Source organism: Carettochelys insculpta, chromosome 2 (assembly GCF_033958435.1).
Source record: "Carettochelys insculpta isolate YL-2023 chromosome 2, ASM3395843v1, whole genome shotgun sequence".
Lineage (NCBI taxonomy): Eukaryota > Metazoa > Chordata > Testudines > Carettochelyidae > Carettochelys > Carettochelys insculpta.
Window position 1 is genome coordinate 128,154,125 of NC_134138.1, and position 14,740 is coordinate 128,168,864.

The following is a 14,740-nucleotide window of genomic DNA, read 5'->3' on the forward strand; positions in this document are numbered from 1 at the left end:
TAGTCGCAGGGGTCTGCCATATCGTAGTGGCGGACTCTAAGATCGCTTCATCAAGCGGTATTGCTACTCTGGTGGAGGCCGGAGGTCTCAAATTTTTGAGGAGCTTATGGTGTTTCTCTTGCACCTCTGCCGTCTGGATGCCTTGCGTGAAGGCCACCCTCTTAAACAGCTCTTGAAACTGTTTGAGATCGTCCGGAGGATGGACGTCCCCCGGGGCCGTAGCCTCGTCCGGGGAGGAGAGCGAGGAACCGCTGGGGTACGTCTCTCTGGACCCTTCCGGTTCCTGCTGGTGATGGTACACCCTCTCACTAGAGGTTTGCGAGGGAAAATCTCGGGGTTCCATAACCAGTCCCCCCTGAGATGCTTGAGTCTCTGTCCCTGTTCGCAATTGCCCTCGGGGGTACGAGATCGTCTGTGGGGATCTTTCCCTAGTAGATTGCCGATGGTGTCTATGCCCCGCGTGGTAGGGGCGACCATGGCAGAATAGGCACTGTTCTTGGGAAGGTGACCTAGACCACTCCCTTGGTGCATACCCTCTGTGTCTGGGGGAGGGAGATCGTCGAGACACTGGAGAGAGCGATTTTGCATAATAGTCCAGCGGTTCAAACCCCAGGAAGGGTGAAGGTGGTCCCAGCCAGGGTGAGGCTGGTTGCAAAAATGGAGAAGGGGGCTCCGGGTAGGCTAGGGGGGACCCCTGCCTTCTGGTTGGAGTCTGCAACATAAGCGGAGAGCTGTGAGAAAGCAACTCCACAGCCCTGTCCGGAGAGGGGCTGCAATGCCTCCTCTTGTGTGCAGCCTTCCCCCTCCCTGGAGGAGGTAACTCCGCCCCCTGACGCACAGGGGATCCCGGACCCGTCCGCACCGTGCTCGGCACGCTCGAAGGCGGTGCCGCACGTGCGGTGTCCTTCGGTGCCTGCAGGCTGCGTGCCTGCGCGCTCTGCACCGCCGGTTCCCCGGGGGTCGGTGCCGCTGCCTGCGGTGCCGCCGGTACCGGCGCTTGTTTAGCCGCCGCCCTGCCTGCGGTGCGGGGCGGCTGGCTGATTATCAGAGGCTAAGCCGCTTCCACGTGGCTCTCCGTGCCGCCGCCGATCAGCTGTTGCTGCGGCTGGGGGCTGTGCGCTCCTCCCGTCCCGCTCGCTGTTGCTGCCGGCAGGGATCGGGCTGGGGAGGCTTTCCTCCGTTTTTGCGCTGATGGGGTGAGGGAGGCAGGTTTCCTTTTATGGGCTCCGGAGGGTCCCTCCTGCTGCGGCCGCTCCGGCACGTGTGGCTGGAGGGCCTTATCAAAAAGCAGCATTTTAAGCCACATCTCCCTGTCTCTCCTTGCTCTGGCTGTTAATTTAGCACAGAAGGAGCATTTCTGTGCAACATGGGACTCCCCAAGGCACCTTATGCATAGACTGTGCCCATCGGACGCTGGCATCGCCTCTCGGCAGGACTCAAATTTTTTAAATCCTGAAGAGGACATTGTTGGTGAGTCTTTCAGTTGTTAAACGGGTACTTAGCACCTTCTCTGTGCTGTTTTCCCCTTCCGATGGCCTGCCGCAGCAGGAGGGCTGATGGCCCTATGCTCCTGGCCTCCGGCGCTTGTTACTGGGACTGGATTGAAGCTGTCCCGCTTGTAGTTTGTTTGTTGCTTTTGGTTTTTTTTTTTGTTTTTTTTTTGCAAAAATAACAACCGGCTAACTTGCAGTAGCCTAAGTACTTGAAAAACTTTAAAGAAAAACAGTTAAAGTCATTGAATACGCTACTTGGCCTTAGCCTAGTTCGGATTCCGTCTGCAGCCGATGGCGGTTAAGAGGAACTGGCGGGGACCGGATCGCGCACATGGCCAGGAGCGCACAAGGGAGCGGCGCGCGCCGGCACATGCGCGGTCCGGCAGAAACTGCTTGGAAGATCCGATCTGCGGCACCGGGCAAGCCCGACACCTATTGTGGAGCACCCACGGGGACACTCGAGGAAGAATCCTTCCTTTCAGTTCCTGTGAAACTCCATGCAATTCTCCTCTCTTCACTTCTACTGGAGGCACTATATTATCCCCTACATTACTGATATAGAGGGACTGATTGTTAGAAGTGGTTTTGCCATTTGTGGGCAGCAATTTGTCTGACAAAGTACTACTGTTTCTCTCTCTGAATGCCATGAGGCAACTACACTGAAGAGAAAGTACACCTTTCAGTTCACAGTGGGCACGCATACAATACTACTTCACCATATTTTATCATGAAACCATTGCACATGCTCACACTTCTAGTTCATCTACACCAGCAACTTACTGACAGCAAGACCCACACACTGCAGTCTCTTACGTTTATCTCTAGCTTCTGTTTGTATCTTGTATGGTTCACATTTCCCATTGAGCCCCTGCACAGCAACAGACAGTCCTGCCACTAAAATGTGAACAATGGGTCCCTAGTTCATCTGAAGAACAAGTGGCTTGTGATCTGACACTGAAGCTCCTAGAATGGATCCTCACCACCCACTGTTTTCCAAAATTTCCCACTATGATTGTGTTCTCTGAAAACCTGCATAGAGCAACAACGTGTACAAGCTACAAGCTGATGCAAAGTCCTCAGAACATTCTTTTATGCTCATTTATTGTACATGTAGCTGTTACTTTTGGGAGGCCCAATTCTTAATTTTCTATGTATTTTTGCTACCCCTCCAGCCTCAATAATACATGTGCAGATTTTGGTCTCTGCTTTACATGTGTGTAGATGCAATTTTACTCTTTTAAAAATGGAATCCCTTAACATGCACTCCCGAGAATATTTACAATTGTAAATAAGAGTCTAAATATGTTTACAGTTGTTTGGTTTCCCTGGTCTTTATTCATTCAAGGGAAATAATAAAGCAAAGAAGTAAACATGAAGGTTTCAATTATTGAAAAAGCCATTTTCCTTTGTATGATGTTACAAGTATTATAAAACCATATGAACAAATTCACATCACATCAATGCAATATTAAATTTGTTCTTTAATGTAAATGAACTTTCAATGTAAAGTGAGTTATATATAGTCAAATACTGATAAAAACTTAAGACAGAATTCAGTCCAGAAAAACAACCACCCAACCAACCAGCAAAAAACCCTTCATATAGCTGTTCAATTCACTCAAATCTGCACAGAAATCAACCTTAAGAACATCATTATTTAAACCGTATAATTCTGGTGGCTTTACACAAAGCAACAGTTAGGCAAAGATATGTAAACCAAAAGAGAGAGAACCCCTCTGAATATTCCCTGCTAAAATTGTGAGACTATTCTCATCACTTACATTCCTAGCATTCGTGATACATTTGAGCTTCACCTATTTAGAGACATTTAAAGCAATGATGTAATCTTTCGGAATTGTACACTGATGTCAAGGGGAACACAGATGAATCTTATGTTGATTTTTAAACACAAATGCCAATGGAATTCAGTGAAGAAAGTACAAGCTGGCAAATCTCTGAAAAGGCTTCTGTAATTGCAGTTATTTTAAAATACACCATTCGTGAAATTCTCCAGATTTGGTTTAGTACAGCAGCTATTCTCTCAAATCAATACACTACTCAGACAGGTCAGCTGAAAAAGTAACTGTTTGCATGTGAAAAACGACAAAAGAGTCCAGCCAAAAGAATAATCTACATAAAAGCGTCAAACTTATACACCTACCTTTTCCATTTATTGTTAATGCTGATGCAATTGTGGCTGTTACTGGCACTGGTAGCTGTGGCACTAATGGATGTATTCTTGGCCGGCTCCCCATCCTAGCACGCTCTGCACCACGGCCTAATAAAGCTCCCACTGGCTTTTCTGCTGCCACTTCTGGTGCTACAGAGTCTTCTTGATCCTGTTCTATGTGGTTCAATTTATCAGGGCTTTCATTCTGAAAGTCATCAACTGCTGTCCTGCTTTTAATAGGACTTTTGGGAACGAGGATTTTAATACCGGATTTTGCAAGGTCCATATTTTTCCTACCAGAAAGAGTTGAACTGTTTTTCCGGAACTTCTGAGCGGCAGTAAACAATTGATTATTTTTTGACTCCTGGTCTTTGCCAATCACTAAAGATTTAGGTGACGTCTTTGAAAAAGAGCTATTAGTAGATCTAGAAATTTGTTTTCTGGCATTATTTGGAGAGGTCCTGTTTGTCCTGGTTAATGTGCTTTCTTTTTGCTTTTCATTGTGATGTCTATTAAATTCATGTATATATTCCTCACAATTTACAAGGTGCTGTTCAGGTTCCCAGGTATCATCTTCACTCTCGTATCCTTTCCATCGCACCAAATATTCTATTTTTCCCTTCTTGTTTTTCCTCTTGTCAACGATTCTTTCTACCTGTTGAAAGGAAAATTAAAAGTTAAGCACAGATTTACATGTAAAGAGGACAAAATACAAGAAAGTTATGGCATATGAGATTAGATGCATGGAGAACATGTCACAGGAATGCTGATTAAAATATTTTTATGATTCTACCATGAGATTCTACTTTTGCTGACTGGCAATGCAGTTTGACATATCTTAGCGCATTACTTCCATGGATAAAGTATGTTTGGAATATCAAAAATGTTATTTAGCAAATATGTTGCATATACATATCTATAACATTTTGGGTAAAATTTTGGCCCCACTTGAATCAAGATATATTTTGCCAGTGACTTGGATGGGGACAGAATCCATTAAACTCAAAGGGAAAAACATTTTGTATGTTTGGCTGCCATATTTAGATAGCAAACTCTTTATTTTACAGAACATATTGATTTAATATTGTTTGATAATCTATTTAGCCTGAGTCGCATGTGAAGTTATTGGTTCTAGTGATATATTTTTTGCTTAACAAGAACATGGTATAGCTCAGCAATCAAGGGAGTGTGTATACATGCCATTACATGAGGAAGGCTATCCTTTTGTCAAAGACAAAGAACTGAGACTCAGGAGAATTGCTCCTGATCCTGGCTTTGCCAGACTTCTGTGTGGCATTGAGCAAATCCCTGTGCCTCAGTTATCTCACATCTAAAATGTAAATGGACGGTACGGTATCTTAAGAGTTTCCTCTGTTCCCTTCACCCAACAGGAAGTGCCTTTTGCTCACCACTTTCATCCTAGCCTGTTTTTGTTCTGATGCTCCGCTTTACATCTTCTTGTTTATATGTTTTGTTTTTAAAAGGGACTCTTATTTTACCACTGGTCAGTGCTTTGACCACCATGAGCAAGGAGTACCCATGTAATGCCATACTGAAGGTGTATATCTGCAATTATTGCTGAAGGATACTTCTTCACAGCTGATTGACAAGAGTTTGGGTAAATTAATATTCCTAGAGCAATTAAAAGGAAGAAAGGCAATATACAAGAGCAGACATTATTGCTGAACCATATTGTTGCTGACAACATATTGTGCTAAATGGGTATTGCATGTTTCTGTAGTGTACTGAACTTCAAACATTTGTTTCATTTATACTACATCATTATTTTACCTTCAGCAACAGAAAAATCTGTATTATCTGCAGGTACAAACCTTCCTCATAAATCACAGCTCTCTACCATAAACAACCGACCACCAGGATGTTAAAAAGGCCAAAAGTTTAACCCTATGGAGGACAGGTCCATAAGCAGCTATCATCATAGACGGCGAGGGATGCAACTCCATGCTCTGGGTGTTCCTAAACTGTTGACTGCCAAAAACGGAGACTGGACAACAGGGGATGCATCACTCAACTTTACAGTTTTGTTCACTCACTCTCAAGCAGCTGGCACTGGTCACTCTCAAAAAATGGCGTACTAATCTAGACAGACCACTGTCTGTCCCAATAGGACCAGTCTTACACATTTGCATCTGGCTAAACCTAACAGAAGATTTTTACCAGCATTCCTTTAATAAACATTACTTCCTTGTTCAAAATATATGGTATTACTATTTCCATGCACAAATTTTATGAAAAATAAACTGCCATATACTTAACCAGTGACATTTTCCAATGGGTAAACAAAGAATACCTTAAATATTTAGCATGTGTGTTAGAACTGATTATATTACTCTTTCATATATTTACTGGACTCATGAAGAGTGGGCTAGAGATCAGAATATGAAATCAAGGCACTTGCTTTTCAATAAAGCAATATCTGAGAAACAGCCTCTGCAAAAATGCTGACCGTGGGCAGCAGGTGAAGCCCTTTTTGGAGAGGCTAATCCATGGCTCTGCCTCTTCTACCCAGACATCCCCTTCCCCCCATTTGGAGAAGCCCCAGGCTGGCCAGAGGCTGGAGCCTACTCCCTACCTGCCTGGAGGAGTCTTGAGACAGCTATGCTGCACCTACCCAGCCTTCAAACCTCTGAAAGGAAAAGCATCTTGGATTCTTCTTTGGAAGAATATTTTGCTGTGCCCTGTGCAGGTTCTGGAGCATTTGAGGAGGAGGGTATTAATTACTCTGCTTCCTGGGTTCATCTATAATCTCTGTAGAATCCAAGAAGAATACTGATGAACCCAGGAAGCTAAACAGCACCTACCCTCTTCTCAGCTGAACCCTAAACGTGAATGGGACATAACAAAGACTTCCTCCACCAAACCCTGCAACTGGCAGTCTGTTGGATGCAGCAGTATACCAAACGCCCATCATGATGACTCAGTGTGAATGAACAGAAAGATTAGTACATGGATATAAGGAAGAAAAAGCCATCAAGATCTACTGTTAAGACACAGACTGCCTAGATGTACTTGTCAGTGTAAACCAGAAACGTTAAATTAAAGACAGGATGAAACAACACGACATCAGAATCTTGGTCTTGTACTGCCAGAGACTAGTAACGATGACTCTGGCTTCCCATCTCCTTCTTTCTCTTCTGCTTCTAAAACAAATATAAAGGAACGAATCTCAAAGAAGACAAGGTACAATGATAAGAAAGCTTATAGCTTCTAACTGAAACCTTCATAATGAACACAACTAAAAAGTGAGCAACATCTTTCAAGGTTGACCAAATAATAACGATGTACTCTTTTAAAAGTAGTATGCAATTACACCTGCACACAGGAAGACACCTCAAAAACATAGTAGATATACAATGAACAATAAATGAGAAATCTTTTCCTATTCAGATCATTTGTAGCACAAACACAGTAAAAACGTGAAAAGAACTTCAGCATATTTAACTGTATTGCTCAGCACTGCATACTATCACTTCAAAACCTGTTTCTGTTTTACTCTATAGTTAAACAGTTATAAAAATGGCTAGTTCTTTCTAAAGGTGTCTTATTTATTTATATTTATTTATACCACACATGTAATTGTGATTACAGGGTGATAACTCCTGGAATCATGTGATACATTACCTCTGTCATGTGAAGTTGCTTCAAATTTGCTTCGTCTGCTACACTTGGGACCATCTCAAATATTACAAACCTCTCAGCAACTTTTAGAGACAGCTGCAATATTTTGAAACTACCAGTCAAAAAAGAGTTCCATTTTCCTAAAATGTGGAATATCCCTACATTCCATCAGTTTACAAAAGTCTGACGTGCAGGAAAAAAAGACTATATTCTTTCTGGGTTAGTAGTGGTCTTAAGGCCAAATATTTCATGAAGTAGCAGAACAAGAAACCTGCCACCCACCCCTTTTTTCATTAGCACAAGGCACTTCTTTATAGTTCTACAAGCAGTTTGTTAGAACTGTGACATTACGCCATGCATTAAAAACATCCTTCCTAGATACTTTTAAGGAGTGACTGGTTTAACCAGAAACAAACCAAACACCGAACGTTAAGGTGACCATTTACACAGATAACTAAACATGCAGGCATCAATATAACATAATATAATATAACATAATATAAGTTTCTTACTGTTGTTTACAAAAAAAATCTCAAAAATGGAGGTTGTTTGAATTGCTGAACAAAACATTATGGTTGTTTCTTCCAAAAGTTTACAACTGAACACTGACTTACTATAGATTTGAAATTTTACTATGTAAAGAAAAAAATCTGCCTTTAACAATCTTAATTTAAATAAAACAAGCACAAAATAGATTTCTTACCTTCCAATTTTTTAAAAAATTTCCCTTTATATTTTAGTAGTTCACATATAACAGAGCACTTTGAGGTATGCTCCCTGCTGCTCTGACCTTTGTCTCTTCCGGTGCCTGATAGCCTAAAACCAGTTCCAAATAAGTAGCATGGTTGACTGGTCAATTTGTATTTATATTATAATGCTCATAAATCTGAATCAAGGATCAATGCACAAAGAAAACAGGTAACAGAAAACAGTATCTACCTCAGACAGCATTATATCTTGATGCCAGAAAAGATGACTATGTGGACAAAATAGACAGGATACGGATTTATTGGGAAGAAAAAATTGAGACCTTGGGGCCTAAGGTCGCCGTCCTTCTGTACCCTCTTTCCCCTTCCCAAGGGTGATGTGTGATAGGACTCAGAATTAGGTGAATCCTGAGTGTAGAGTGACAATTGCCTACCCCGAGTTATGGGTTATACAGTTGAAGCACGATTACCCCTGCACAGAAACCACTTTAATTCCTGGTATATGAAAAGATGGGTGATGGACAGATAGCACACTTCCCCTGACTTGAATAAAAACTGCAGCCTACTGCTTAAAATTCACCCGTGTATCTGTCCTCATTTCACCATTATGTCTGCATCAACAGAACTGGGAAGAAATCACAGTCTCCCTCTTGCCTAACAAACGCTAGATGACAGCAATTTGCAGGCTTCATCACAGAGAGATGCTGGAAACAACCAGCTTTTGGCAACTACTGGATATTAGACAGACAGCTATCTTTTGCCACAAGATACATTACCCCCAGATAATAGTTATTATTTAGCTTGCTGGAGTGTCCAGAAGTGCTACCAAAGGTTTTTTCCTAAACATCACGCAGAAGAACCAGTTCATGCTCTGAAGAGTACATATATTTTTAAAAAGCCAAAGATAAACTAAACTCACGTTCTCCTCCCCTCCTGTGGGAATAATATGCATCACACAAGCAAACTGATCTGGTGGCAAGAGGCACACTTCCTAGTTCCTTGTTTTAACACACACAGTAAACTCTCATATCTGGCAGCCCGAGGAAAGAAAGGTTACTCACCGTAGTAACGGTGGTTCTTTGAGATGTGTCCCCGTGGGTGCTCCACATTAGGTGTCGGGCTCGCCCGGCGCCGCAGATCGGATCTTCCAAGCAGTTTCTGCCGGACCGCGCATGCACCGGTGCGTGCCTCTTCCTTGCGTGCTCCTGGCCACGTGCGCAATCCGGTCCCCGCCAGTTCCTTGACCAACCGCCTCGGATGCTCCTGCAAAACACTAAACAGAGATCCGAAGCGGGGAGGATGGGCGGGTAGTGGAGCACCCACGGGGACACATCTCGAAGAACCACCGTTACTAGGGTGAGTAACCTTTCTTTCTTCTTCGAGTGTCCCCGTGGGTGCTCCACATGAGGTGACTACCCAGCAGTAACCCAAGATAGGAGGTGGGTAATCGGATTATGTGCAGCTTGTCCCCGAGAGGACCGCTGTCGAGAGACGGGTATCCTCTTGGAATACCCTGTGAAGGGCGTAATGTTTGGCGAAGGTGTCATAGGATGACCAGGTCGCCGCTCTGCATATGTCTTTTAGCGCAACACCCTTGAAAAAGGCTGTTGATGCCGCCACCGCCCTAGTGGAATGAGCCCTGGGCGTGGCGAGTAAAGGAGTCTTTTTGAGATCGTAGCACATTTTTATGCAGGATACGATGTGCTTCGAGATTCTCTGCGAAGAGAGACCTTCTCCTTTCGATTTGGGAGCGAGAGAGACTAGGAGTCTATCCGTTTTCCGGAAGGACTTAGTCCTGTCTATATAGAAGGCTAGTGCCCTCCTCACGTCCAAGAGGTGTAGGCGGGCATCTTTGTTAGAGTTATGAGGCTTTGGATAAAACGAGGGTAAAACGATAGGTTCGTTAATGTGAAACTCAGAAGAAACTTTAGGAACAAAGGCTGGATGCAGCCGTATGGTTACTGCCTCCTTGGAAAAAACAGTGCAGGGTGGCGTTGCCATAACTGCCGCAAGCTTGCTCACCCTGCAAGCTGACGTGATTGCGAGAAGAAAGGTCATCTTTATTGTAAGGAGGTGGAGGGAAACCGTGGCCAAAGGCTCGAACGGTGGTCCCGTTAGCGCATTAAGCACCAGGTCCAAGTTCCACGAAGGTGGAAGCGGTTTCCGAGGGGGGTATAGGTTTACCAACCCTTTGAGGAACCTGGTAACCATGGGATGGGCAAACACCGTGTGCCCTTCCTCTTCGTGTCTGAACGCCGAAATGGCGGCAAGGTGGACCTTTAACGAGGATAGTGAGAGTCCTCCTCTCTTGAGGTCCAGTAAATACTCTAATATTACAGGTACAGGCACCGAAAGGGGGGCCAGCTATTTGGTAGAACACCATGCCATGAAGCGAGTCCATTTCTGCTTGTAGGTCTTCCTGGTGGAAGTCCTCCTGCTACTTTCTAGGACTTGTTGCACTTCCTCCGTACATGTGCTCTCTAGGGAGCTGAGCCATGGATTAACCACGCTTGTAGTCGCAGGCCTTGGGGGTGCGGATGCACTATGGACCCCTGGGCTTGCGTGAGCAGATCCGGCGCCACCGGAAGGGGCATCGGTGGACGGTCCGACATGCACAGGAGTAGGGGGAACCATTGCTGTCGCTCCCACGCTGGGACTATCAGGATCATTCGGGCTCCTTCCCTCCTGGCTTTCTGCAAGACTTTGAGGATCAGCACTGTGGGAGGGAAAGCGTAAAGCAGGGGGCCCCTCCAGGAGATTGCGAATGCGTCCCCCAGGGACCCCTGTCCCAGTCCTGCCCTGGAGCAGAATCATGGGCACTTCTTGTTGTGTTGAGTGGCAAACAGGTCTATCTGGGGAAAACCCCATGAGTGAAAAACCGGTCGTAGCAGATCGGGACGAATCTGCCACTCGTGCGTGAGTGCGAAACGCCTGCTCAGCTGGTCTGCCTTCACATTGTGAGCGCCTGGTAAGTACGAGGCTTTCGAGATTATATTGTTGGCGATGCACCAGTTCCATAACCGGACTGCTTCCGCACATAAGGCACGGGACCGAGCTCCTCCTTGCCGATTTATATAAAGCATGGTGGAGGTATTGTCTGTACTGATCCCGACTACTTTGCCTTGTATATGGTCTCTACAGTGTCTGCAGGCGTTGAACACTGCTCTGAGCTCCAGTATATTTATGTGCAGTGACTGCTCCGTGGAGGACCACAGTCCTTGAGTCACCTCTTCGCCCATGTGTGCTCCCCACCCTATGAGGGAGGCATCTGTAGTAAGAAAAACCGATATTTGTGGTTGGTGGAAGGGTACCCCTGTTAGCAAGTTCTTGGGTTTTACCCACCATTGCAGGGATTTGCGCACCTCTCCTGTGGGCGACACCACCCTGTGAACGGTGTGTGCTGCCCGTTTGTATACGCTCGCCAGCCAGTGCTGCATGCTGCGCATGTGTAACCTGGCGTTCTGTACTACGAACGTCGCTGCTGCCATGTGGCCCAGCAGCTGTAAGCACGTCAGCACTGGCACCGTAGGGCTGAAGGTGATGACTTGCACGAGGGAGCCGATGGCCCGAAAGCGAGTCTCTGGTAGATACACTCTCGCTGTAACAGAATTTATGCGTGCCCCTATGAACTCTATGTCCTGTGTGGGGTCTATCTTTGATTTTGCCAGATTGATAACCAGGCCGAGTGAAGAGAACGTGCCTGCTGTGACGCGTATCATGCGTAGTACCTCTTCCTTCGAGGCCCCTTTGAGTAGGCAGTCGTCCAGATACAGGAATATAAATACCCCCTGTCTGTGCAGGTAGGCTGACACCACTGCCAAGGTCTTGGTGAAGACTCTGGGGGCCGAGGAGAGGCCAAACGGTAGGACCTTGTATTGAAAATGTTCTTTGCCTACCATGAACCGGAGGAATCGTCGGTGAGCTGGATGGATAGTTATGTGAAAATACGCGTCTTGTAAGTCGAGGGCTGCGAACCAATCTCCATCGTCTAGTGCCATAAGGATAGAGGCGATTGTGATCATCCGAAAGCGTTACTTGCGTAGGTACCGGTTGAGGCCTTGAAGATCTAAGATGGGCCTCCAGCCTCCTGTCTTTTTCTCCGTGAGGAAGTACCTGGAGTAGAACCCTTTCCCTTGCAGTTGCTCCGGCACTCTTTCCACTGCCCCTATGAGCATGAGATGGTCTACCTCCTGCTTGAGCCTCGCTACGTGGGAGGCCTCCTGGAGGTGGGGCCTGGGTGGAGGTTCTGGCAGTGGGAGCGACTCGAAGGGGATGGTGTACCCCGTGGCTATGATCTCCAGCACCCAGTTGTCTGTGGTGATTCTTTGCCACTGGTCGTAGAATGGTCGGAGGCGATGGTGGAATAGTCGCTTCGGATGACCTTGTGCGATGGTAGTGATGGCGCAGCCCTGGATCTGTATGTCAAACTTGTGGCCTTTGGCCCTGCCCCGAGGACGCACGGCTCTGTTGGGAACGTCGCCTGGGAGTTCTGTACTGCTGGTGCTGTTGATGTCGCCCTTGCTCGTAACCCCTGTGGTACTGGGGACGCTGTTGCTGGTACTGGTACCGTCTTTGTTGAGGGTAGTACTTTTTCTTTCTGTATGGAGGGGTGTAAATCCCCAGGGTCCTAAGTGTGGCTCTTGAATCTTTACTGGAATGAAGGACTGAGTCAGTTGATTCAGCAAACAGCTTCTGCGAGTCGAAGGGAAGATCGACTATCTTTGCCTGCAGATCCCTCGGTATACCCGAAGTCTGGAGCCAGGACTCCCTTCGCATCACCACTGCCGTAGCTGTGGAGCATGCTGCTGTGTCTGCAACATCCAGGGAGATCTGAACTCCCGTCCTCGAGGCTGCGTAGCCTTCTTGCACGATGGCCTTGAGCACCGGTTTCTTGTCCTCTGGAAGCGAGTCCATGAGGGAGGTTAACCTAGTGTAGTTGTCGAAATTATGGTTCACTAGATGTGCTGCGTAATTTGCCATTCGCAACAGTAGACTGGAGGAGGAGTAGACCTTTCTGCCGAACAACTCTAGCTTCTTGGCATCTTTGTCTGTTCCCCCTGTCTTGAATTGAGATGTCTTTGATCTTTGTTGCGACGACTCCACCACCAAGGAATTTGGTTGTGGGTGGCTGAACAGGAACTCCATGCCCTTCGCCGGCACGAAGTATTTCTTATCCGCTCTTTTGTGGACAGGCGGAATAGTCGCAGGGATCTGCCATATCATAGTGGCGGACTCCAAGATTGCTTCATCAAGCGGTATTGCTATTTTGGAGGAGGCCGGAGGTCTCAGATTTTTGAGGAGCTTATGGTGTTTCTCTTGCACCTCTGCTGTTTGGATGCCTTGCGTGAAGGCCACCCTCTTAAACAACTCTTGAAACTGTTTGAGATCGTCCAGAGGATGGACGTCCCCCGGGGCCGTAGCCTCGTCCGGGGAGGAGAGCGAGGAACCCCTAGGGTACGCCTCTCTGGACCCTTCCGGTTCCTGTTGGTGATGGTACATCCGCTCGCTGGAAGCTTGCAAGGGAAAATCTCAGGGTTCCATAACCAGTTCCCCCTGAGATACTTGAGTCTCTGTCCCCGTTCGCGATTGCCGTCGGGGATACGGGACTGTCTGTGGGGATCTTTCCCTGGTAGATTGCCGGTGGTGTCTATGCCCCGCGTGATAAGGGTGACCATGGCAGCATGGGCACTGTTCTTGGGAAGGTGACCTAGACCACTCCCTTGGTGCATACCCTCTGCGTCTGGGGGGAGCAAGATCGTCGAGAGACCTGGGACACTGGAGAGAGCGATTTATGATAGTACTCCAGCGGCTCAAACCCCAGGAAGGGTGAAGGTGGTCCCAGCCAGGGCGAGGCTGGTTGTAAAAATGGAGACGGGGGCTCTGGGTAGGCTAGGAGGGACCCCTGCCTTCTAGTTGGAGTCTGCAGCATGAGCGGAGGGCTGAGAGAAAGCAACTCTGCAGCCCTTTCTGGAGAGGGGCTGCGGTGCCTTGTTTTGTGTGCAGCCTTCCCCCTCCCTTGAGGGGGTAGCTCCGCCCCCTGACGCGTAGGGGATCTCAGCCCCGTCCACGCCGTGCTCGGCCTGCTTATGGGCGGTGCTGCACGGGCGGTGTCCTCCGGTGCCTGCAGGCTGCGTGCCTGCGCGCTCTGCACCGCCGGTTCCCCGTGGGTCGGTGCCACTGCTTGCGGTGCCGCCGGTACCGGTGCTTGTTTAGCCGCCGCCCTGCCTGCGGTGCGGGGCGGCTGGCTGATTATCGGAGGCTGAGCCGCCTCCACATGGCTCTCCGTGCCACCGCCGATCAGCTGTTGCTGCGGCTGGGGGCTGTGCGCTCCTCCCATCCCGCTCACTGTTGCTGCCAGCAGGGATCGGGCTGGGGAGACTTTCCTCCGTTTTTGCGCTGATGGGGTGAGGGAGGCGGCTTTCCTTTTATGGGCCCCGGAGGGTCCCTTCTGCTGCGGCCGCTCCGGCACGTCTGGCTGGAGGGCCTTGTCGAAGAGCAGCATTTTAAGCTGCATCTCCGTCCTTCCTTGCTCTGGCTGTTAATTTTGCACAGAAGGAGCATTTCTGCGTGACATAGGACTCCCCCAGGCACCTTATGCAGTGACTGTGCCCATCAGACGCTGGCGCTGCCTCTCGGCAAGACTCACATTTCTTGAATCCTGAAGAGGACATTGTTGGTGAGTCTTTCAGTTGTTAATGGGGTACTTAGCACCTTCTCTGTGCTGTTTTCCC

The 14,740-nt window shown here is 47.5% G+C and overlaps 1 protein-coding gene across 1 annotated transcript in view; it reads right to left on the bottom strand.

The window, feature by feature from the left end:
• The window catches only part of CDYL (chromodomain Y like), a 236,736-nt gene that overhangs the window by 142,018 nt on the left and 79,978 nt on the right, over window positions 1–14,740 (bottom strand). The window contains exon 2 of the mRNA XM_074987730.1: window positions 3,655–4,318. Within this exon, the coding sequence (XP_074843831.1) occupies window positions 3,655–4,318 (664 nt within the window). The remainder of the gene's footprint in view (window positions 1–3,654; window positions 4,319–14,740) is intronic.